This window comes from Alnus glutinosa, chromosome 14, assembly GCF_958979055.1.
Source record: "Alnus glutinosa chromosome 14, dhAlnGlut1.1, whole genome shotgun sequence".
Lineage (NCBI taxonomy): Eukaryota > Viridiplantae > Streptophyta > Magnoliopsida > Fagales > Betulaceae > Alnus > Alnus glutinosa.
In genome coordinates this window covers 1,607,370-1,633,493 of record NC_084899.1, presented here as the reverse complement: position 1 = coordinate 1,633,493, position 26,124 = coordinate 1,607,370, and the positions used below count along the sequence as shown (strand labels likewise).

Genomic DNA, 26,124 nt, shown 5'->3' with positions numbered 1-26,124 from the left:
CAGGGATTACAAAATCATCCCCAACAAATCTCAAGGGTTTGTCTAAAATCTAACAAGAGATTCACACACACACACGGCCGAATGTTCATAACACAGTCATCACACACACAACCAAAATTACTAACGCCACCACAGGGAACACACCCAATCGGCCAACTAAGGAAAAATCTACAGAAAAACCCATTTCAACCGCTGGAAGTCGCCGGAAATCACTCCTCAACCATTGGACGACAACCCACAGGAAAATTAGCGCCTGCTCGACGGAAATCGGCGTCTCTGCTCGGTCGACCCACCTTTCTCAGATCTCCTTCTCTCTGATTCTTCTCATTCCTTCTTCGCCGAACCCTAAGTGGGGAAGTGGGGGAGATGTAGGATTGAAAGAGATGGATGGAGATGAGAAGTGAGCGAGTGAGAGAGAGAACAAAGTAGGGGAGAGGGTGAAAGAAAGAGAAAATATAATAAAAAATTAAATAACTGATAAACAATGAATAGCCAATAGCGCATACTCACTGTTCATGAAGTTAGAAAAAAAAAAATTAGAATGACTACTCTTCTGGAGGAAGAAAAAGAGAAAAAAAAAATAGCTAAATTTAACTTTTTGGTTAAAATAGAACTCCTGCTGGAGATGCTCTTACTACAAACCAATCTTTAAAAGCTATATGTCTTTTAAGTCACATGTAAGGGACACATGTCACTTTTAGAAATTAGTTTTTTAATAAATTTTTCACACTTGTCCTCTTTGTATGGCTGCACAAATTGCCTACAATTCAGTCAAATCCCAAGTTAGGACCCTAGTTTTCATGGACAGAAATTCTTAGCAATTTTGCTGCAATCTAAAGAGTCTATATGGGTCACACTTGCTCCGAGCAAACAATACCCACTTGTTAGGACATGTGAGTCCCATTTATAGAGATTCACTCATATTTGCTGCCCGAATTGCTTGTAATTCAAGCAACAAATCATTGAGAATTGAGATCCAGCTTTTGCATGGTGTTTATTTATTTTTTTTAATAGCTTTCACATATATAATGTTACCTGTGAAACAAAAGACAAGATGCCAAAGGGTTATCGGTTATATGGCAAGATGAACCCAAAAAATATGTCTAATATCGGCCATGCAAATTATGGAAGACTAGATTCAACATTGTCCCTTATGACATTGACATGCGCATTTTGCAAGTGGAAAACAAAGGACAAGATGCAAGACTCTGACCAGATTGAAAAAAACTAAGAAGGTGAGAAGAAATTGAGGCAAATCCCTTTCATGCCATTTTAGAATCCCAAAAAATAAAAATAAAAATAAAAAAACCCTCGACCAATATTTATAACTCTACATAGTTAGATATTTATTTCAAAAATTTAAGTTAATGTAAATGATAAATTTAATTAATATTTAACACAATCTCACGTGTGGACTTAAACTTCAATTCAACAAGTGAGACCCAACACTTTTTTTGAAATATTTAAATTATTATTTATCTTCTTAATCCGATAAAAAATGATAAATTTAATATTCTTTTAACATTCAAATTTTGTATATATCTTATAAAGTTTAGTTTAATCTAAAAGCAAAATTAACTATGCCTAGCTTGATTTTATTTTATTTTATTCCTTGTAAAATGCATGCATTAGGTCGTCGAGAGTTGCTTTCCTCCGTATACCTAAACTAAAGCCACCAAAGGAAAGGAAGTTGTTCCAGAAGCCACGTAATCGGAGTTAATTTAAGGGCACGTTCCATCTTAATGTGAATGCCCGCGTTTATACTGCTGAGTCAATGGAACACTGCAAATTCTGCAATCGCCTTGCTCAAGAGGATCGGTCAAGTTCTAGTAGGTGCCAGAAGATTTGCTCAAAGGGAGACAGCGTCAAACTGAGAAAACTCCGACCGATCTTTCTAAACTTAACAAGCAAGCGTATTTTTGACGCAACTTAAAGCACACATAATCACTACCAAAAAAGGAAAAAACAAGCTTTTACCGGCGCATATTTTCTCAACTACGGCCAAGATAAACGCCTAACATAAATGATCTTTGCCGGCAGGTGCTTTTCCTGACGGCTGCGGCTTAATTATTTAAATTAGGGTGTGTTTAGGATGGATTTTATAAATAGAAAATGTAATTTTAAACCAAATCACAAAAAATAAATTATTTGAAAATTGGGTTTTAAAAAAATTGATATTTACTGCTTTTTTAAGTCGCAGGCATGGAGTGCTTTTTTTAAAATGCGAAATTTTAAAAGGTAATATGCGATTTTAAAGGTCAAATTGCAATTTTACCAAATGCTTAACTGTGTTTAATTTTGAAAATTACTTTTCAAATCGCACATTTTAAAATCGCTACTTTGAAAATTTACATTTTGAAATCGTAAACCCAAACAAACCCTTAATATGGTTAAATCATAGCATTTATTCACATTTTGCTAATACCTCAAATAAATTTATCCGCATTTTATTAAAAGGCAAGAGCAGCCGCTAATCATAATTAAGATTTAATCAATTTTATTATTTGTTGCTCATTTCTTCTAACCGTCTTTGTGGAATTGGTAGCTCTTCCCAACACTTAACTTTTTTTGTCCATAATAAATCCATCCATTCATAAAAAGAGTAAAAATGTTAAAGCAGTTAATTAACGCAGCCATCAGGTTGATGTTCTAACTATTATAGTATAATTTAGATCATTTATTAGGGAAAAAAAATCAAATTTAATCCTTAAATTTTTCATGTAATTTCAATTTAGTCCGTATATTTTTAATTTCGACAACTAAGTCCTCAGATGTTCATTGAGTTTTAAATATATAGTTTCATCTATCAACTCACTATCTAATTAATTAATGGTATGTCATGTCAAATTAACCAATTAACGTCACGTAACTCTCATTTGACACTTTATGTGACAACCGAACATGTTATGTAACATAATTATTTTAAATAACAAATATATTATATATTTTTTAAAAAATAAAAAAGAAAAGAAAAAAGAGAGTGGTGAGAGGCCAACATCCCCTCAAAGAGGGGCAAAAAGGTTGTCACCCCTCTAGGTAAAATTCTTGTGATTGCTTGATTTTGGTAATTTTGTAAGTGGGTGTTTATTTTAAATTAACTGTGATTGTTATGATAATTGAGAAAACATATATTTATCATCTCTACGTGTTGTTTAGAGTCATTCTCGAGCTTCAACGCTCATGAATCTTCACATAGGGGCACTGATTGTCCTTCATTGGAGAGAGGACCACCCCTCCCAGAGAAGAGCAACCACCTCTCTATGAGGGATTAGGGAATATTATTGACTCTCATAAGAGAGAGGGTGCCCCTCAAAGAGAGAGAGAGGTGGCAACCCCTAAAGAGGAGAGGTCACCCCTCACAGAGAAAGGTGCCACATGCACCTTTGTTAGGGGAAGGCCGCCACCTGTCATCAAGTGTCGGGCGGCTCCCCTCACCAGTTATTGGTGGCCGAATACTTTTTTTTCTTTAATATATATAATTTTTCCAATTTTTTTTTTTTGATATATTTGTAATTTAATGAAATCATGTCATATGACATATAAAATTTACACATAACATATCAAATAAGAACTACGTAACACTAAATTGATTAATATGGTGTGCACATTGAGAAAGTGAAATAAAAGTATGGTATTTGAAATTTCCCAATAATATTAATATTAGATTGCAAGTAGATCCTTAAAAAAAAATTGTAATTGTAGTCTTCCCCAAATAGTGTTTACGGGCTAATTAATTAAGGAGAGGTGGAAGGCTGGAAGCTGAGCAGAAAAAATAAATAAATAAATAAAGGAAAAACGTAAAGAAGGAAAACGACATTCTGCCTTCCTCCCTTGACCCCATTTCAAACCCTCGCGAGGGTGGACTTTGACCACTACTTTTCAAACGTTCCCATGCCTGGCTGCTCTCTCTCTCCACTACTTTTCGGAATCTCACTCTTCTCAACATTATTTTTGTGGGTTTCTTTCTCACTAGTATACTCTTCAAGTTCTTACTTGGCAGATCGAGGCAGAGACAATTCTCTTGTCTTTCTTATTTTGGTGGGGTTTCCCCTCCTGTTTCAACCCTAGCCCGGTCCCCCCAGCATCTGTAGCCTCTCTTCTTCCCTACCACTGCGCATGCTTTTCAAAATATACCTCTCTCCACCAGCTGGGTTTCATTCTGAATTATCAAACCTCAGCTCACCTCACGTGACCTCTATTCGTCCCCATGATTTCAAGGCCATACACCCCTCTAGTTGCCTTGAAAAGACATGCATATCTTTCAAATGAAGCATACAGCCACGGAATACAAAGGCCGCAGGGACACAATCAAACTATATAAAAAGAGCGGCATAGAGGTCCAGAGGGATGTCATACAGCATTTTTAGCCGCCACAGTACCTTATGGACACCCTCTTCCTGCTCGATGAAAGCGGCCGCGCTGCCCGCGCCAACTTCTTCCGCTTGATAATGCAGCCTATTGGCTGTACTTACATATGCCTCTGGTCATATGTGCCCCACCCAACAAAGTATATATCTATATAGACGACTCTCTCTCTCTCTCTCTCTCTCTCTCTCTCTTCATATACATCTATATATATTCTATATATTCCGGTGGCTAACATGTACGTTGTTGATCTTTGCAGCTGTTTGTGCCTCCTGGATGGATTCTTTTACGAAGAGAACACCCAACCAAGCTCTTCTTCCGGAAGTCTGGCTCGGAGGTTTTTTGACGAGTACCGGCAATCAGTTTTTCCGGTCGAAAATGAGTAAGAAGTGATATACTATCTGTATGACGTTGGATATATCAAAACATGTTCCCCATATGTGATCGCTTTAAATGGGTTTTGTTTTTGAATGTTAGATGTGTTCCAGGACTCGCTTTCAAGAATAGTCGTCCGTACATAGAGTTGCCAGAATTGAATCTTCAAAGACTGGCGAGGACAGAAGCACAGCGACAATTCTATCAGGTAATAATTGACGACAATATATAATGAGGAGCACTTTGTTGATTAATTGAGACAATGAATTCAAGTTTTCTTCCCGATGTTAGCTAAATTAATTCTTAATTTCTGTGCGTGTTTTGTCACAGGAAGCGAGGATTAAGGTTTGTGGCACTGTTTCTTAAAGCTTTATATTTGAGAGCAAGCATAAAATAGTGAAAGATAGTAAAGGTTTGTGTTTAATTATTGATTGCAGACTGCAATTTTTATGGGGTGCAAGAGTGGAGAGATTGAGATAGGCTTGTCCAATGCGTCTCAGGTAAGAAACCCATTTTCACATGCATGTTTTGTATTTTTTTGATGAATGAATTCTTTTATACCAACCAAACAAAGAACACAACACTCCAGTAGATGCCATCAAAAGCACCTCACACAAACAAAAGCCTACAAACCATACAAAACGCCTCAGGAAGAAAAACTATACAATTCCAAAACAAACTGACAGAAATTTTAAACCAGATCGAGCAAAGAGGGGAATAGCCCAGTTAGCACAAATGGCCTGATTCACGGCATTATATCTCACATGTTTTATAATTATATATATACTTTTGTTTACAAGTAAAAAAAGATTTCAATCTAGTTTATTTTGCAGCTCGACATTGAAAAGGAAATGAGGAGCTGGTTTCCTGAAGTTTTCTCTCAGCATTTGTCTCCACTTAGGGAGGCCCTTCTGCGACCGGATCAAAACCCGCCTTCATCATCCTCATCATCGTTGAGATCACTATCCATGGATAGCCCCGAGTGTTCATCCCTTCTGTTCAACATTCCAAGCACTTCCCACTTTCCAGAAACCCTTGGAGAGATTCCTTTATTGCATCAAGTATTACCAACAACAACTAGTCCACACCAACAAGCAATGCAAGCGTTTGCAAGAAGTCGAAACAATGTTCAATTCCCAGCTCCAGAGAGTGAAAATGCTGCAATGACAAGAGCCATCCTGGCCGTTCTATCTTCAACTTCTTCTTCTTCATCTTCTTCATCGCATCAACCCCAGCAAAATTTACCTTATAGTCATCGGTTAAATTCAAAAGCTAGTGCATTCAAGAGCTACATGTCGGCTTTAGGACCAACAAGCCAGATGGGAGCGAATGCTCGCAAGCAAAGCATGCTGAAGAAATCAATTTCATTCTTTAGAAGCCTAAATTTTTTGAGACTCCATGAACGTATGCAAGTAAGCCGCCCCACAAGCACTCAGTTGCACCATATGATCTCAGAACGCAAAAGGCGTGAGAAACTCAATGAAAGCTTTCAGGCATTGAGATCCCTACTTCCTCCAGGAACTAAGGTACAATATCTTAATTTCATCAACTAAACATTCGTTTCCAGCAATGAATTAAATCTCTCTCTTAATAGTATAGAGAACTGCAATTTAGCAAACTGATATATCCATCATTTTTGAACCATTTAATTTTTAAGTCCTTACTGATTTAAAATCTGATTTTAACTGTCCTATTATCTCAATTGTATGGTATAGCATATGTGTATCATTGCATACCAATATATTGTTACAAACCCCACCTTGATCACAATTATAATTTTGTTTTTTTGATCAAATAGAGAGATAAAGCATCGCTGCTTACCACAACAAAGGAGTATTTGAGTTCATTGAAAGCTCAAAACGAAGACCTTACTCGAAGAAACCAGAATTTGGAGGCGCAGCTTTTGGCTGCAAAAGGAGCTGATGATCATGAAGAGGAAACCAGTTCCTCAAGTGAAAGACTCGTCGTTCGGATTTCACCAGTGCCGGAATCAACATCAGAAGAGCACACGGTTAATTTGCAAGTGACTATAAGAGGTGAATGTCAAGTGGTTGATATGGTGATTCGCATTTTGGAATTCCTGAAGCAGGTTCAGAATGTAAGCTTGATGTCCATGGAGACCACAACCCGGAGATTAGAATCAAGCTCTATTAATCGCATAACCTTGAGATTGAGAATCGAGGTATGTGAATTTAGATACAATTTTTTAAGATAGATAGATAGACCCACTATGAAAAAAAATTCATTGTACATTAATATTGGCTGTTAAACAGTACTTTTAGATCGATAATTTATACAAACAATATGTATATGCCATTATAATAGTAGCTAGAATAAATAAGTAAACAAATTATGAAGGGAACACTTCTAGAACCATATTTATATATTTGTATTGCAAATCAACTCTGCTATGATTTTGTTTGTCTTACAACTACTGTTTTCAAAATAGGAGGTTTACATTTTGATTAAAAAAAATCAATTTGTGACGATATATGAACCCAAGGTATATATGATTACCCTAGCATGAAAGTGATGTTTTACAAAAGACATGATGGCATATCAAATCAAGAAAATCAGAAGGGAGTCTTAGAAGTGATGATCATGGGTATTGAAAAAAAAAAAAAAAAAAAATTGAGTAGTACAATTTTTATTATAATTTTATTACAAATTTATGTGACAATTTAATTATTTGAGTCTAATATCACATGAATAAATGTAAAATTAATTATCATATCAATTTGTTAAAAACTTATAATAAATTAAAGCTAGCAGCACTCACTTAGAAAAGAAAGTACTAAAGTTTTCATGGTTTAAAATTCGTTGTTGGCAGGGAAACGAATGGGACGAGCCTGCCTTCCTGGAAGCAGTGAGAAGGGTGGTTGGAGACTTTTTACAATGACAATTTGACCAATCCTTCTATGACACGTGGGTGTTCTACGGAGGATTAATTCTGTGGCGGCTGTCCTTTCCTCTTCTCAGATAATCTCAGCTGCCTTCAATTTCGGGTTCCATATATAAAATAGTATTGACTAATATGATTAGTGTGTCAGCGCGCAGCACAGTTTTGAGAGCCATCCCCCTCATCGGAGCAATGAAGCATTCTTAACCACATATATATTGTTTCTTTTCGTACGTAATTTCGTCTTTGTGTGTTCTAGATATAAACTTACTTATATATATGTTTCTTGTACGATTTATGTGTCGCCCATATTGACTGTAATCTTATAAGGAGACTGAAAGCGAATCCCATAAAGATTCATACATATGTTATTCAAAGGTTATCATCAAAATATAACTTTTTCAATATTTCTCACCAAACCCCTCATGGATAGGCTTCTTTCTTATTTCTTTTTATTCTTCGCCTTGAAAACACCTAGACTACAATTCCTGTTTCAGGCCGCCAATTGAGAGAGGGTTCATATATTGAGCAAGTCGGCTCTGCATCTCGAATTATTTGAAAGAAAAATACTAGACATTCTAATACTTTTTTTTAGAATTTGGTTTAAACATGATGTGTCACAATTCTATAAAATTGTGAAATACTTCCCAAAATGATAGATCTCATGGGATTGTGACACATCAGGTTGGAACCAAATTCTACAAATGGGTTTCATTGGAATCATTTCCTATTTGCTGCTCGGATATGTAATAATTTCATTAAGAGATATGATACGTTTATAACTTCTATACAATTCTAATAACTTATTTTTTTCAAATTATCAATTGGATTTCTTTTTCTACTTGTGAGTTCGGCCCACATATTTAATAATTGATTTTAAAAAAAGTGGTTGAAATTATAAAAAAAAAAAAAATTACAAACGTGTCATATTTTTTTGGTTAATGAATTGCCGACAATTCAATTTTTTATTTTTAATTGAATAAAAAAAACTACATGATTTTTGTTGTCCCATGTAATACGCTTTTGTTTGCATCATGTATCACTAATCTATGGATTAGACCGTACGTGATGTGTCTGATGGAAACTGGACCACGCTTGTTTAGCTTTTTTCCCTCCGAGGAAAAAGTTGGAAAACGATGGAGACTTTGGAGACGGCGTTTTTGACCGTCGGTATCTGAGAAATGGTTTTGGCAGAATTTGCTCAAGACAATGATTTATTTTATTTATTTATTTATGAATAATGCTATTTTTTATCTTTATTTATCACACTGGCAAAAAGAATGTCATTTAAAATATGTCACATTAGCCGATATGATAAATAAATGTGACAAATAGGATTACTTTTTATTTATTTATTTGATTCAAATCTCATAGGGGTGAAAGGGAAGGGAAAAAGGACTAGCAATATGATAAGATCTCGAATGTCTCATTTTAATTGTGTAATACTACTAAACACTATATTTTTATTTCAAAAGTATTTTACGATGTTGACGTGGTAATTTCAACAAACTTTTGGATCAGACATCGTTAAAAAAGAAAAAAAATCAATAGTTGAGTTCAAACTGTCACATCAATATCGTGGAATAATTGTGATATAAAAATGTAATTTCTAATATTACTCTTTTAATTGATATGTGAGTTATTGATATATGAGTTAGTGTTAAGAATGTCACTAATAGAGGCAAAATATATATATAAAGCAATAAAAAGAAATTGATTGGTTAGGAGAAATTGGTTGACCAACTCCAAATGTTGGAATTCTCTTAGGAAAATGTTAGATTTACAACACCAACACAATAAGTACACAGCAATCCCTCATGTGAGAGGTTGTTGTGCATTTATTGTGATGGTGTATTGCAGGAATCAAATTCCATTTTCTTATGACATTCTTGGAGGTGATTCTTGATGCATGGAACCTGAATTATGTAAACAACGTAACGTTTACATAAGCATATAATTCAGAACATTAAATGCTTGAGATAGGAAACGGTCTTTGTGGTTGCAACTGCGGTCTTTAATTATGGTTGCAACTGGGTTTGTAAGTGGGACTATGTCAAGTCAGAGTGGTTAGTTTGGTATGCAGTCAATGATCATGAACGTATCTTTTAATTTGGACCGGTTACATCAAGATTAACATTTACTAAACCAGGGAGCTAGAGAGCTGCATTTTAAGAGCAGGGGGGGGGGGGGCTGGCAGGGGCCATGGCCCCCCTCCCCACAATTTCCTAAAAAAAAAAAAAATTTTTAGATAGAAAAAAAAAAAAAAAAAAAAAAAAAAAAAAAAAACTCTAAAAAATTAAAAAAAATATAAGGTAAAAATCAAAATTTAGCTTATTTGGCTCCTACCAAAATTTTTTTTTTGCCATCGGACCCTGCCCATAAAAACTTCTGGCTCCGTCCCTGTTTAAGAGTATAATTGCAATTTCGTGATATGAAATTTCATTCTTGAAGCAATGTAACACTAATTTCCTTCGATCACAATCATACCATGACAAGGATATGCTGCAAGCCTTGTTACGCAACTTCCTTAATAGTGACTTATTGAATTGCAACTTATTCCGAAAACTAAAAAAAAAAAAAAAAAAAAAAAAATAATCCAGCTAATAAGTAATCAAGTGGTTCGGGATGTGAGACCCATTTGGTTGGGTAGGTGGTCTTTATCGGACCCCTCTTTCATTATCTGCTCGAATCAAACTACAATTCAGTTAAAAAGAGTTGGCAATTTTTGACATAGTTTGCGAACCCTACACAAACTCAATATGAAATTAACATGTTATGGTTGAGGGGTCTGACCACGTTTAATTAAATGAGTCGGGTTATGATTGACTTATATAGTATTTATTCATATGCCTTGACTCGGTCCGAGCTCGACACAGGACATAAGAGCTAACAATTTTTTATACGGCTCACAAACTCAATATGAAATTAGTAGGTTATGATTGATGAATCTAACCCTTTTAATTAAATGGATTGAATTAGTCACATATGCACTCACCTAATGGTAACCAATTCCATTCAATAATGTGATATTATTGCAAAAAAATAGCAGCGATGCTATTTAGACTGTCGGTCAAAGCTTGTACCAAGACCTTTCTTGGATCCTTCCAACATGTCTTACATTTTTTAGGGGTGAAAATTTGTATTATTCTATCAAGTTCGGATCATATCGAGACATGAGAATAAGACTATATAAGTCAACTATAACCCGACCTATTTAATTAAACGAGTCAAACATTTCAACCATAACCTTCTAATTTTGTATTCGGTTCGTGTCGGATTCGCATGTCAAGTTTGTGTCGTATCGAAGTATGGGTCTAAAACTATATAGATCAACCATAACCCAACTCATTTAATTAAATGAGTTAAACTCTTCAATCTTTAACTTTTCACTTTCATGTTAAATTCGTATGAGATTCACAAATCATGCCAAAAAGGTAATATCTCTTTAACATTTTTGCCGATAATTCCCATTTATAGAAAATGTTGTAAGGGGGACAAAAAAAAAAAAAAAAAAAAAGTGGAATGAAAGTAAAGGAGCAAAAGTAGTCATGCTATTATTGCTGGGGCTCCCAAAAGTAGTCCCAAAACAATGAACGAAAGGGAACCGGATCTTCTCCATTTCAAGAGCTGGACCATTGTTTTACGATGGGCAAAATTGTCATTTGAAAGACGCTACGTATGCAGATTCTCGGTTGTTTCATCCAACGTACCCTTTTTTGTTCCCCGTACCAGGGCATTTCCTTTGTTGATATTTCAAAAAGTTGCTGGATCCCACTTCTAGAAACTGTCGTTTAATTCTCTAAAGAATTTTCCCCTTTTTCCCTACTTTTCTCACACCCGTTACTCTCTACAATCTCTACCAAACGCGGAATTGAATTGAACCCATGCAATGGGCAGGTGAAGAAAAAAAAAACAAATGAAGAAGAAAAATCCAATGCGCCAGAGAATTTAACTTCATCATGCAAACCTATATCACGCGTCATCAAAAAAATCAAGAGCAACTGAACTCTGCAAGTGGTTAATCATGACAGTGACCACTTTTCACGTGCCAAGGCATATGTTCCTCTATTTTTCTCTCTTCTGTTTGGGTTTTTGGGGGAGATTTCATGAGAGAGATATCAAAACCGGAACATGTTCGTTGCAAGGAATAAGATAGTTTTATGGCTCTTTCATTCAGTTTCCACTACCAAGTTACCAACAGCCTCTCCGAAACAAATCCCAACTGATAAAATGTAATAACACCAGCCTAGTTACAAATTGTAGCTATGGAAACGATTATCAGTTGGACATGTACAATGGCCCTCCCTCCAAGCTGCTCCTTCTGAACCAACAAAAATTCCATTGGATACATGACGCTTAATATATTGACCTATAAACAACCTATTTTACACGACTCTCTCATTGGAAAGTTGGAAACCTCAACATTTGACCATAATAAACAGTTGCACGTGACTCTGAACCAAAGACCTTTCCCAATTCTAAAACCAAGCTGCGCCCACAAAAATGCAATGAACGTTACCTAACCCCCAATTGATCAGGAAAAGGCAATTGCAGATCACAGGGAACGATCGACCCTGTCAGCGGAAAAAAAGAGCAAATACCTCCAACCGTGCTTCAAGGTCACATGTACACTTAAGCTTCAACAGCAGTGACTACTTCCTCATCAGTAGAATCGGGTGAATCGCTTTCTTCTCTACGATCTCCATTCGTTGCCTCTGTTTCAGGCTCCTTTTGTGTCTCAGCATAAAGCAGCTTCTCCCTGAGCTTCACCGTAAGTTCATCTCTTACACTTTCATTTTCAGCCAGAAACTTCTTAAACGCATCCTTGCCATGGAAATTCTGGCCATTATAATTGAAAAATGCGCCAGCCTTTGAAATCAATTTGTGTTTTACTCCCAAGTCTATGAGCTCTGCTTCCCGACATATGCCCTTGCCAAACTCAAGCTCAAATTGGACAGTTTTAAATGGAGGGGCAAGCTTGTTCTTCACAACCTTCACAAGAACTTGGCTTCCTATAGTCTGCAAAGCAAAACAACATCAGAAGAATGCACAGACCAAGAGAATGCACCAAAATGAAACCCAAGGACTGTGTTGAATTAGAGTCTTCAGCCTGTCCCCATGTTTTGTAGATGAGGATTGCAAAGAAAGACCAAGATCTACTAAAAAATGGTTCCCTCAATATGATAGTAAGAAGATTATCACATGAGATGTCGTAATGCACACAAGTCACACAGCACAGCATCAAATCCTTTTGATTGTTTCTCACTGTAATAGAAGTTTTTAAATCTCCAATAAAGGACAAATTTGTTCGAGTAGCTGGGAGTGCAAAAGTGGAGAAGACAGAAAATTCCAAAGCCAATGGCATTTTAAGGACTCACCATTCACTTTCGGTAATCACTAAGCAATTCACACTTCTTTCTTTTCATTTCTTCAATTTAAGCCTATTAATAAATAGCTGTGATTGCTTAAGTCTACATCTTGTGGTGGCTCTTATGCCACAAACATGACTAATGACCGGTGAGCAGGCTCAAGTATACATGATTTGAGCCCAGGGCTCAAAGGCCAGAAATTGTGGGAAGAGAATGTCAACATGATAAAATGATTGAATATATAAGTAAGAGTCTGTTTGACTCGCCTTGCGATTTTGCGAGTCAAAAGTGCATTTTTTTTAGCAAAATCACGAAAAACATCCTGTTTGGGAGTGCATTTGAAAAAAGATGCAGTATGAGAACGTGAAAAAAAAAAAAAAAAAGGAGAGAAAGAAAGAAAGAAAGAAGAAGAAGAAAAGAACAAAAAAGGTTCAAACCGCAAGCAAGGAGGCACATTTTTAAAAACGAATAATTTTAAAGACCAAACCGTGATTTTACCAAGCGCTTAATAGCGTTTTTTTAAATCGTGTTTCATTAACTGCGTTTTGAAATTGTTATTTTTTAAACCACACATTTTGAAACTGCTAAACCAAATGGACCCTTAGTATAGCCCATTTCAAGCCAATCAAAACTTATGGGGGGCAAACAAGTGAAGTTCAACTACACGTGCAAATAGAGCATACATGACAGATATCATAACACCCTCTACAAATACAACGTTCAAATTCACAAGTGAAACAAATGAATGAAATGTTATACCTCTTCACCCTTCTTGACAAGCCCTATTCTCTTAATATTAAGGCGCACTGAAGCATAGAATTTCAAGGCATTACCACCACAGGTAACTTCAGTGGGCCCACCAAATCCTCCAAAAGTAGAAAGCTTCGATCTTACCTGGAGATGCATGTAATCAAATTAGGGAGGTCTCACTATAAAACAGACATGATTATCTGCCAGTGAGAAATCAGGACAATCAAACTGCTTTTATGAGGACACGTCATACATGCTAAAGTTATCACTTTTCAGGATGGCAATAGCACATTAATTAAAAACAAGTACAAGAGTACCTCATCATATCCTCTAGCTAAATATTATTCACATCATACCAGCCATTAACAATCTCATCTTTGTCAAACTTTTTTTCTTTTTTTAAGAAGCAATCATCTTAGTCAAACCCTAAACACAAAAGAATTTACATCAAAGGCATCAGATATGTAAATTCCAAACCCGCCCCTTGAATTAATAAATAATAAAATTACATTCAGTTGGGAATGCCTGGTTGAACAAAAGCATTTTGGTCAAATAAAAATAATTCTGAAAGAAATGTAAATTCCTGAGGTATTGTAACTTTTTCTTAAGACAACAAGTGGACTACTTATCTTAAGGGAGTCCAAAGAATATATTAAATTAAAAAAAATGGAGAAATAAAATAAAATGCCAAGAATAAAAGTGCTGGTCAATTTGAAATGAAAAAAAAAAACAAAAAGTACAAAATATTGGCCCAGGCTGACCAGGTCCAAGGCTAAGCCAAGCTCATTCCATTTGCCGACACCTCGGACCATGCTTAGCCCAAGCGCAATTAAACGCATGCCTCTCATCTCAAGTCCAGCCATCAAAATTATACAACAACAGGCTATGCCTGAGATAGTACAACAAAAAGTAATACCTGATTTATAAATATCAATATAGTCTGTGATAGTGATAAAGAGTGGCTCAACTTGCGAAGTGCCTGGCTCATCAATCTAGCCTGCATCGCCATGTGAGCATCACCCATCTCGCCATCAAGCTCACCTTTAGGCACAAGGGCTGCTACCTGCCATTGGAAATACAGCTATTATTGTCAAAGCAGAATATTAACCCATCATGTGTGTTTATGCCACATATGTTGCTACAAAAAGCAAGCAGCAAGAAAACCTTTCAAAAAAGCCTAATGAGATGATAAGGGAATCACAAAAGAAGAGTTTGAGAGGGGAAGAAAATGGTATCCCAAACAGATTTTGGAAGAAAGTAAGAAGCACATTCCTGCAGCTACCAACTATGAATTTGAACACCGACAACAATGATCTTGAATACCAAGCAAAATAACCTTAAGCCAATTGAGCACCTTACTTACACTGTCAACAACAACAACATCAACTGAACCACTTCGGATTAGAGTGTCCACAAGACTGAGAGCTTGTTCACCACAATCTGGTTGCGAGAGAAGTAACCTGTCAGTTTTTACCCCAATAGTCTGGGCCAGTGCTGGATCTAGAGCATGCTCAGCATCAACGAACACACAGTAACCTGCATAGAAATGGCATGAAACAAACTCAATTTCCAAGAAGCTATAGAAAAAATCTTTTAAAAGGAAACAATAATTAAGAGTTCACCAACAGTATTACTATTCTATCTGCACATGGTTGATATGGATTCTTCATTATTAATGTATGAGAATGCAAATCCAGAATTTCTGACATGACATAAGGTATGCATAATATCTTCCTAAAAACCTTTGCGTTTGAGTATCTCCTTTATAGATCAAAATGATGATATATTAGGACAACCTATGCTTGCTATAAAAATATAACAATCTAATCAATGAAAAGAGCCCTGTTTATTTAGCAAAAAGCTAAATTTTGGGGCGGAGGTGGAGGCCAGGATAGATAGCATCAAATGGAATGCACCAGCCAAATAACTATTTCATTTATGATCAACCAAAGTGATAAGACAAACCCAAATACATGGAGAAACTATCTGCACAGAATCAGGAGATTTAAAAAGAAAATGTCCTTCAAACAGACTTATCATGTTCTGTAAAAACAAACATAAAAGCACTCTCGCACCCAGCCACCCACCCACACAAACAATTATAAGAATATGTTGCTTAAACTACTGTAATGACGTATAGTAACAGATTTCCTTTTTCCCAGTTATTATTAGTGATGAAATTAGAAAAAGTAACTACAATAGCATATAAGAATGACCTCCTTCCTTTTGTGCTTCAGCAATTACATGTAGAGCAAGAGTAGTTTTCCCGGAAGCCTCTGGCCCATATATCTCCACAACGCGTCCCTACAGACATCCAACAAAGGCATATTACAAGCAGCCGAAACATCACACGGGTTAAATAAACGGTCCAGTCTCTGTCTATTTCCATCCGTATGCTCACACAAAATACGTGTCCACTCATAGATATATTCACTATATACATAAAAATATCCGCGTATGTAAAGAAACATATTATACATATATAAGTGAAATATGTAACATAATGTTTAACTGAAGTAACGAGGTTTCTAACTTAGATGACTGAAAGGAAAATATCACAGTTGTAGACAATGAAAGTATAAGAACAATAATTAGCATACAGTCACTAAAAGGAAAAGGGCTGAAAACAACATAAGAAACAAAACCTGCAAAACACCCAAAACCTTCTCTCTCTTTTTTAATCCCCAGCAACATAAATAATTCGCATCAGACAAAAGAAAATTTGAATTAAACTGAAAAATGTCAAGGTCCATGAATTTTCATGGAACAGAGCTCATACCTTTGGAAGTCCACCAGTTCCCAGTGCTGTATCCAGAGCAAAAGAACCTGTGGATACCACTGGGACATGCCTTGAAGGGTTTGACGGACCAAGCCACATAATAGATTCCTTTCCAAATGACGATGTAATCTGATCCAGGGCTTGTTGTAGGGCCAAATCTTTCTTCGACATTTTATCTTCACTGGAGTCACTTGCATCTGACTTGGACTTTCTTCTACCTTCAGGGACATAGAAACTGAGATTGTTAACGATCCACTAATCAAGACATGTAACAAAGTTGAACATGCTAATTCTAGTGTACTTTCAATCAGATTTTATAACAGCAGACAGAATCAAATCTATCTTACACGTTACATCGAACCATACTACCAAGATAAATTACACTACACATCATTCATTATCATACAGCATGGTAATTAAAAACCAGAAATTTCATTAAATTTTGATTGATTCATGTCTCTTATAACATGGAAATAGAATTACACTACAGCATTGACAACAAAATCATAAATTTTAGAACTACAAAAACATGCTTTTGTCAAGCAAAATACTTTCAGCACCTTTACTAGAGAAGTCACGAAACTGAAAAGATGTCCCCGATATCCCTGTCCTAAAGCCCTGCACAGATTTGACAAATAAATAAAACGTTAAAATGAGTTAGTTACAAATGCACGAATCCCAGAAACTATAGAAGAAGCAAATAAAAACCCTGAAAAAATATTCCCACAAAACATAAATTTTTTAAGATAAACAAACATGGAAACAAAAAATGCTCATATTTCTACTTTCCCATTTGATTGCCCAGAAAACGAAAGTCCAGAAAATGTTTCAAAAAAAAAAAAAAAAAACTGTTACAAGCACTTCTGTTTTTGTTTCTTACAAACAAGCTAACTTAACTCCATCGAGTCAACCAGTTGCAATATCCTCCGTTGAATGGAGATAAATGGCTTTTTGGATCCTAAAACTTAGTTTACAAACTTTAAAAAAACTTTCATTTCTGAAACAGTCCTAAACTTTCTCGGTGACCAAACAAGGTGTAAAAGCAACAGAGTCCCAAAACAAACATTAAAAAAAAAAAAAAATGCTCTAACAAATGGGTGGAGAGAGTAACCTCTGGAACGAACAGAGAGCGTTTTAGAAAGGAAGCGCTCCGAAGAAGCCTCGCCATAGACGTTTAGTACTCTCCACGCCCCAAAAGACGACTTCTTCGGAATCGAAATAAAAAGAGCAAAAATGAACAAAAACTTAATTGTCACAAATATGCCTCTCCATGCATGTGCAAGTACGAGAAATAAAAAGGAGAGAGAGAGAGAGAGTGTGTGTCTGGTTTTTAGGGTTTTAGGTTTGATTTCCCTCCCTTTTTGAGTCACCGAGTGTGAGTTTATTGCAGAGTGAATAAATTGGGCTGTTTGGGCCGTAAGTGCCACCTTTTATTGGGCTTATGGGAGTCATACAGTAAAGGGTTAAAGCCGACTGACAGCATGTCACATTGTCACTGACCTCTATTTTTTAAATGGTTTTGAGTTTTTTTTTTTTTTTTTTTTTTTAATATTTCCACTCAAAAGGATGAGAGATTCGAACTAGTGACCTCCGTTTTATGAAGCGTAGTCCCCAACCAATTGAACTACCATTTAGGGACGATTTGGAGTTTCTAATGTGACATGATCATCTGGTATGCCACATGTAACTATATGATTGGTTAGGAGCAATGTTATAGCATTCACACTAGGCTAGCAAGAGTTATTTTGGCTAGTGGTGATGCAAATTTGGGTGAAAGATCACTCATATTTGGCTAGTTATTTTAACAAATAATTTGGTGAGGGTTAGTAATGCACTTATCAAATATTATTTTCCTTTCAAAAAATAAAATTTGGAAAATAGATAGCTAAATTAAAGTGTATGATGTAAATGCTTTGAAAAAATTGATAGCTAAAATATTTTTTTTAAAAAAAAAAAAGAAGTGCTTTTTTAATTAAAAAGAAGAGAAAATTTGCTGAGTTGAATAAGAATGCTTAAGAGCATTCATTAATAGACTTACCAATATAGATTTTTGGCTATTTTGCTGAGCTAATTGTTGAAATTATCCAAAATGAGTCCCCACTTGCCTCACCAATTTGGTAAAAAAAAAAAAATTGATGAGTGAGCAGTATTCACCAATAATAATTAGCACTATTCAGTCACCAAAACAACAAAAAAACTATTAAAACATTCTCTCTCTCTATTTTTCTTTTTCTTTTCTTTTTTATGCAACACGAACAGTTTCCCTTTTGTAAAAGATTATTGGAATAGTGATAATAGATACATTGGGTAGCAACGTAGAATACCCAATGTTTTTAGGGAAGTGCAAGTATTTTTGTGAATTTTTTTTTTGAAATTTTGAAATTTTTCCTATATGTAGGAACGAAAAACAGCTATAGGGTAGTTGTTGTGAATACTCACCAATGTATTTTGTATGAGTTCTACTGAGGTACAACTTTTATTATAAGTCTTTTACAAAATTATAAAACAGTCTACATAATATTTGTCATATCAACCGCTAAAATGTAGGCTACAACATGCATTTTACATAGCAATTACCACATTTAAAGCATTTCCAATGAATTATGCATCTTTTACTTTTAGTTATAATAGTTAAGCAAAATCATAAAAAAAACCTTCTATCTCATTATCTACTAAAAATGCAAAATAGATTTGTCTTCAATTTGAATAGTGTAACTCCATATGTAGAGTTATACTATTCCGAAATGCATCTTTTTTTATAAAAAAAATATTTCTTTTGAGTCTCTCTCCTTCTCTATCTTTCCCTTATTTTTCTTTCTTTTTTTTCACGATTGCTTGTGAGTATAATTAATTAGTAGGGAATGGTTCCCTTTCCGGCTTGATCAACAAAACATACCTTCCTTCAAACGTTTATGTTTTACTTCTTCACAATATATATATACATTGCCATTTACAGCTTTTTCAGCTTTTTTTAATTTTATTGATGATATTAATTTTAATCGAACTTGGTCAACGTTAAAAAAAATTATTGTGTTAGAAAAATAACCGTTTTATGGTCCGTTTGGGTATTGAATCCGAATATTATTCCAATTCACTGTGCGAATTACGAGATTTGATTTTGTGAGATAAAATTTGAAAAAAAATTAAAAATTTTAAAAAATAAAATAAAATATGATTTTTTTTTTTTTTTAAAAAAAAGTAGAATATTATTCGAACCAAACACACCTTAACGAAACGACCATTGTAAAATATGACTATAAGAAAAATGTCAGTATGAAAAAGAAAAAAAAAAGTTTGAAAAAAAGGACAATAGAGAAAAGTGGTGTTCATCTCCTGCATATAAAGCCAATATACTGCTGGTTTATTTCATCAAGCAAAATACAACTTGATTTTGCAGAGTTTTTTCAGTTTGGAGTGATATTTGGCTCATAATTTCTTCAATCCTAAAAAATGACCAATGCTTCTTAAATCCTGTGATTCATTATCATTATTTAGTTTCTTATGATGATTTTTCGGTGATAATGGAGAATAGGGCAATGATTATGCTTCTAAAGATAAGAGTTTTATTTGGTTTTTTGTTTTTTTTAGAGATGAGCTTTTAATTCAAATGAATAAAATATTCTAAAATTAATTATTTTAATAAAATAGAGAAGGAGATTAGATAGGTTGTTGAAGTAAAGTCTCGAAAGGTAATTAGCTAACTTAACAAAAGTAAATTTTGGTTAATTATTTGACACTAAGATTTACATAAACCATTGTGAGTGTTCTTACATTATGACGTTACAATATACGTTATACTTATCACTTTTAAGTATTAAAATGTGAGGGATAATTGCACTGTTGGTCCATAAGGTTGACCATAATTATTTTTTACTCCCTGTGGTTTAAAAAATTTACGGGAGATCCTCGGGGCAAACAATAATTACAAATCAGTCCCTTAACATATTTTCTATCCAAAAGTTCAAATTCCATTAGTCAGCCACGTCACACCCAGTAGGAAGCCAACACGTGATTATTACAATAAAAAAATAAAAAAAATATAAAAATAAAAATAAAAAATAAAAAATATTTGTTTTAAAAAAAAAATACAAAGGGTGGCGGCGGCAGTCACCCACGGCCACCCCTAAAATCCTTTGGGTGTGGCGCGCGGCCACCCCCATTGACTGGCACCGGCAACCACCCCTTTGTTTTATTTTTTATTATTATTTTTAAATTAAAAAAATATATATTTTTATATATTTATTATTATTATTATTTTATTGTAATAGACACGTGTCGACTTTTTATTGGGTGTGACGTGATTGATTAATAGAATCTATTAATCTAGTAGATGAAAAATTGGTCCAATAAGTGATTCATAATTATTGTTTACCACAAAAACTTTTCTGAACTTTTTAAACCACAGAGAGTAAAAAATAATTATGACCAACTCTACAAACCAACGGTGCAATTATCCAAAATGTAAAACCACCTCTTGACACTCGTTTTTATTATATAAAATATGAACTGTCATGGTTTGTAGGAGGGTTGTACGAGCAGCATCTCAGCAACTCAGGGAACGACCCAGGATACCGGATGAAAAAATGTACCGACAAAAATAGCAAGACAATAATACTGATGCCTTTCCAAGTCAGAATAGTTAGACTCGCATCTGGAGATTTTTACCGGCACAGAATATTACCAACAGACAAACGGTATTAACACCGTATATAATTTCAACATCAACGACTTGCTAGACTAGTCCAACCATCCAGAACAGTCGTCGATCACACAATTAGTCGCACAATGTTGAAAATAATGCTAGCTCAGTAATAGGTCGAACCATTCAAGAGAAACATGGGAGCAATCAGAACACTAGGCCTACAAAAACATAGACATACTAGAAGAGTTTCTGGAAACATTCACATTCAGACGCATCAACAAATCATAGCACATCTCTCATTAATATAAAACCAGTCTCTTCAAACCAACATGAACAAAAAGGAGGGAAAGAAAAAAGGCCAAAAATCATTCATCATTTGACATAAGGGAAAAAAAATATATGAGTAAGGAACCATCCAAAATCGCCAGAAAACCCCTTTTTGTTCAACATTGCAATGACCCCATCACAACTCTCATGCACTTAACATCTGCTACAACAAACTCTTCTACTCTACTGTTGCTTGCATTCTGGAGGGCGCTCACCCTGCGGACCATCCGCAGCTTGTGTTCTTCCACTCTTCTACAAATTGTAACACCAAAAGTGATTAGAAAGAAATTCTGATTAAATTAAATGCAATAAACAAAAGAAAAGAAGAATAAGAGCAATTGGGATGAGTTTTATATTTTTCTGTAACAGAAGCCCAGGGGAAAAGTAGAGGGGATGGGAAAACAGGTACCGTACCTTGTGTCCAGCTGATGACTGCAGAAACATTCCAAACCAATTTAACAAACAATCATCAGTACCAGTTTTAAAGCAAAAATTAGAAATAAAATCTGTCAAATCCAAATTGCTTGAACACTAGCCTTCTTTTTGGTCTTGCTTTCATCTTCATCTTCATCATCGTCATCATCGTCTTCTTCATCTTCATCATCCTCTTCATCATCATCATCCTCTTCAACATCATCATCTTCATCATCATCCTCTATGTCTCCAAACTCATCTTCCTGAATAGCCTCTCCCGTAAACCATGACACAGCATGGGGGATGATCTTGTCTCGAATAGTTGACCTACACAAAGCATTAGAAAGAAATACAAGAATTACTTCATATGGTGACTTCAACATTTCACTTCACCACTATAGCCACAAAGCTTGAACAGCATTTCCATTTAAGAACTCTGCCATGGAAAAAAAGATATACTCACCCAATGTCATAATCTTGTTCCATTTGATTTTGGAGCTCCTCAGCCTGACCAAAAATATCAAAACTAACGTCAATCACAAAATCAAAAGTCACTTATCATCAATGATTTCTCAAGATGTTGATGGTGGTCATACAGCATCTTCTTCAATATCTTCATCATCCTCAGGTACTTGAGGTGGACTGAAAAAGTTGAAGAAACTCTCACAACTTTCAGTTTTAGTAATTGGCTTGGCATTCTTTGATCCCTTCTTAGGCTTCTTCTTAAGGAGCTTCTGTGTCAAGCATTTTCCTTGATGCCATTCAATTTCCGTACTGAAAAGCACCAAGGATCAATCAAATAATAGTTGCACACAAGCCTATACAATAATCTAACTACAAGTAAGAAAAACTTTTCAGCGAGATAGCAAGGTAGGATCCAAAGTTACCCAATTGCTTTCTCTAAAATAGGTTCATCTTCATCAATCATGTGATATGTCTTTGTCAACACAGCGTTCTTGAAATAAGGATTGGTGTCAAAGAAGAACTCAAGCTTGAACCCCTTCGGATTGTCTATCCTAGACCACTTAATATCTTTGAGGTATTTCAGAGCTCCTTCATCACGCTCAGTTATCTGATTGCATGAAAAAAGGAAACCACAATTTGACATACAGTCTTATAGAAGCATGAAATACAACAAATTATTATACACCATACTAACCTCCTCAGCTAGCACTTCATTATTTTTCATTGCAGTGAGCCAGAAATCAGGAACTCCTTTCTCTGCATAAACATATAATTCAACATCAAGCTACAATGAATCCCACACCAAAAATAAATTCTCCAGTCACGGATTAATATCAAGAAGACACCTTCAGAAGCTTTATCATCTTCTTCCTTTGCTGCAACATCTGTAACCCCTTCAGCTTCAACAACAGCATTTACAATCTCATATCGCTGCAAGTGTTTAGTAAAATTGACAAATATGTTAAACAGATTACTACTTATCAATTACTTTCAGAGTAATTAAAAGGAAGTCAGCATCCAACGGACTAAGCATGGCAAAAGACAAGCAAGAGCCACCAGTAATGGCTGGATTCAATAACATGGGGGCATGTCTCACGGGTGCCTAGCTATAGGCCTCAGTAATAAATTGTAAGTACATAATTCAACACAAAAATATCCTAGGAATACTTTCTTCATTTTCACAACATGTTGACCTAAAAAATAATGGAGGACAAAGAGCACGAAGCGTGTGTGAGAGACAGAGAGAGAGCCCAACCAACTCTCTTCCTTAGTGCAGAATATAGACCAGTATGATACCTTGGTATACAGTGGTTGATACATCTTTTGATATTTGGCTTCAAGAGCAGCTCTCTCCTCAAAAAATTTTGCCTCTAATTCATCATGCTGGCTCTGTGAATTAGAAAAAAACTCTACATTTTATGATATGAATAGATCAAGTAAAGCAAAAACCACAACAACGTATAAGACAAAAGGCATGTGCATGTAATTTATTACCTGACGCATGAAATAACAATAATAAGAGCAGTATCAGAAAAAACTTGAGATTCAATAGTAATCAAAGTTTGTATGATTTTTTTTTTTATGAATAATAAGAATTTTATAAAAAAAGAGGGCAAATCCCTCGTACACACGAAGAGTATACAAGAGAACCAAGAGAGCCAAAGCTCTAACTGCTACTAAAAGTTTGTACGAAAATTGGAAATGCAACACGTCAGTAGAAAGCAGCAGGTGGAATCTTTTAGAGGTATTAACTGTCCATTGCTATGTTCTGAAAGAGCAACAAGGTCTTAATAGAGAGACTCACCAACATACTAAGCTCAATTGGACTTTGCTCAATTTGAGTATGTCGAAAAAAAAAAAAACTGAGCTGGTGTTAGATTTTTCCAGTGCCTTATATCCTAGTATGGAGTTCAATGATCCTAGACATTCTGCATAATTTTGCAATTATATAACCCGTTAGTTCTTGTAGTAAGATCATTTTATGTGAATCACGCGCAAGTGCCATTTGTATGTGACAGAGTTACATGCTCCAGACACACTCAAAATATTGCTAAAACTACCCCTAACACAAAACCACTTCGAATTAACGTAAATTGAATTCAAGTCCATTTGCATTCACACACAACACTACAACGTATCATGCATCTTCTAAAAGAATATACTCACAACTTAATAAACAATATCACATCATAGTTTAATAAACCACTTCCACCAAAGAAAGTTGAATGCACAATAAATTCTTGAAAGAAAATGAGAATCTAACACTGAAGAACATATACATGCCTGGATCTCCTTGAGAACCTCGACACGTCTCCTGACTTTCGGAGATAGATTCTCTAGCAAATCGGAGTGCTGCCCAGCCAGAGACTGAATCTTATTCTGTACACAACACCACGAAACCCTAACATCATCAACAAATCAAACCCTAAACGCAAAGACAAGATAACAAAGAACAAACTCCTGCACAATAGAGTCCAATCAACCACCAGCTAAAATGCTTAATTAAAAAAAAAGAAAGTAAAAAGTAAAAATCAGTACAAATTGAAGCTCCCTCTTCATTTCCCGTTGGATTCTCAGCAAACAAACAGAGACATCGATACAATAGTTCACTAACCTTGAGAGCATTAACGAGGCCCGCTCGATCCTCCTCGTTGAGAGCTTCGCACAAAAAATGGCCAAAATAACAAAAACATACTATCATATAAGATGTACAACAATCAAAGACAAAAAGAGAGAAATTAAGGTTTTACAGAAGTAGAGATTACCCGCATTGAGATCGGACATGTTGAAGTTGTCCTTGTCGTTGCTCATTGTTTGGCTATTAGAGCTGCGAGGGACGAAGAAGAAGCGGAAGCAATGGAAGGCTAAAACCCTAGCCTCTCTTTTTAAAACCTGCTCTCTTTATCACTGGGGCACCGCTTAGCTTTAATTTTTTAATTTTTCTTTATTTTTTTAATATTGAGGGAAAGGTGTTGGGCTGCGTTTGCAAGCCCAGAAACTTCGAAGTGGACAAGATAATACAAGTATACTTTTAATTTTAAATTTTAAATTTTTCTTTATTTTTTTAATATTGAGGAAAAGGTATTGGGCTGCGTTTGCTAGCCCAGAAACTTCAAAGTGGACAAGATAGTTGAAGGGAAATCCCAAGTTTCCTTTAAATGTTTTTGGAAAAATTCCTTAGCTTCAATACGGTCTATTAAACCGACGCCTATTTAACTTATTTAGTTGATAATACATGTAAAAATCACATGTTTTAGCTCGATTTGATTAATTTCTTCCAATTTAATTTAGTGAAATTTTTTGTTTAATAGCAATGTAGAAAATTAGGAATCACAATTCTCTACATTTATAAAGTCATTTTATAATTGCATTTTTTTTTTCCTTTTTTTTAAAAAAAAAACATGTAGCATGAGCTACCATATATTTTCTGAAAAGCTCAAAGGCATACATCATGAGAAAATAGGTACTAGACTCCTACACTCTAAGTCAAAAGGATCTGACTTACAAAACAATTACCTAAGCAGAACACAAGCCTTACAAGAACAACATTTAAGCCACTCTTTACAATAACGCATACTCTAAAAATAAAAGAGGGTCTATCTAGCTACAAGTCAACAAGTATTCCAGTAAAATTTGAGCAATACACAGGCAGACTGTGACCGGAGAAACAAAGAGAATACACAAACATAGCAAAACAGAAAAACCCAACTCAAGCCGACGGCAAGGACTGTCTTCGCGC

General features: G+C 35.2%; 3 protein-coding genes across 4 annotated transcripts; 1 reads left to right on the top strand and 2 right to left on the bottom strand.

Moving 5' to 3' along the window:
* The first annotated feature begins 3,908 nt into the window (after nucleotides 1-3,908).
* LOC133856881 (putative transcription factor bHLH041) lies at nucleotides 3,909-7,872 on the top strand. 2 transcript variants are annotated; one of them, XM_062291925.1, is made up of 8 exons: nucleotides 3,913-4,507; nucleotides 4,625-4,747; nucleotides 4,843-4,948; nucleotides 5,071-5,085; nucleotides 5,178-5,240; nucleotides 5,574-6,266; nucleotides 6,539-6,922; nucleotides 7,571-7,872. In XM_062291925.1, exons 1-8 carry the CDS (start codon nucleotides 4,383-4,385, stop codon nucleotides 7,637-7,639), a joined length of 1,578 nt encoding a protein of 525 aa, XP_062147909.1. In that variant the 5' UTR covers nucleotides 3,913-4,382; the 3' UTR covers nucleotides 7,640-7,872. The 2 variants fall into 2 exon arrangements, with proteins under 2 accessions (XP_062147910.1, XP_062147909.1); XM_062291926.1 differs by lacking the exon at nucleotides 5,071-5,085 and having other exon boundaries at nucleotides 3,909-4,507.
* Nucleotides 7,873-11,777: 3,905 nt separating this feature from the next.
* Nucleotides 11,778-17,870, bottom strand: LOC133857952 (DNA repair protein recA homolog 3, mitochondrial). The gene is made up of 8 exons (XM_062293343.1): nucleotides 17,649-17,870; nucleotides 17,098-17,155; nucleotides 16,538-16,755; nucleotides 15,975-16,062; nucleotides 15,122-15,294; nucleotides 14,675-14,821; nucleotides 13,768-13,902; nucleotides 11,778-12,658 (listed from the first exon to the last, which is right to left on the bottom strand). Exons 1-8 carry the CDS (start codon nucleotides 17,703-17,705, stop codon nucleotides 12,272-12,274), a joined length of 1,263 nt encoding a protein of 420 aa, XP_062149327.1. The 5' UTR covers nucleotides 17,706-17,870; the 3' UTR covers nucleotides 11,778-12,271.
* A 3,583-nt stretch (nucleotides 17,871-21,453) lies between these two features.
* On the bottom strand, nucleotides 21,454-25,297 carry LOC133858045 (nucleosome assembly protein 1;3). The gene is made up of 12 exons (XM_062293463.1): nucleotides 25,151-25,297; nucleotides 25,000-25,043; nucleotides 24,669-24,764; nucleotides 23,682-23,774; nucleotides 23,231-23,315; nucleotides 23,080-23,141; nucleotides 22,808-22,992; nucleotides 22,517-22,694; nucleotides 22,384-22,427; nucleotides 22,043-22,247; nucleotides 21,921-21,938; nucleotides 21,454-21,758 (listed from the first exon to the last, which is right to left on the bottom strand). Exons 1-12 carry the CDS (start codon nucleotides 25,194-25,196, stop codon nucleotides 21,690-21,692), a joined length of 1,125 nt encoding a protein of 374 aa, XP_062149447.1. The 5' UTR covers nucleotides 25,197-25,297; the 3' UTR covers nucleotides 21,454-21,689.
* Between the last annotated feature and the right edge of the window lie 827 nt (nucleotides 25,298-26,124).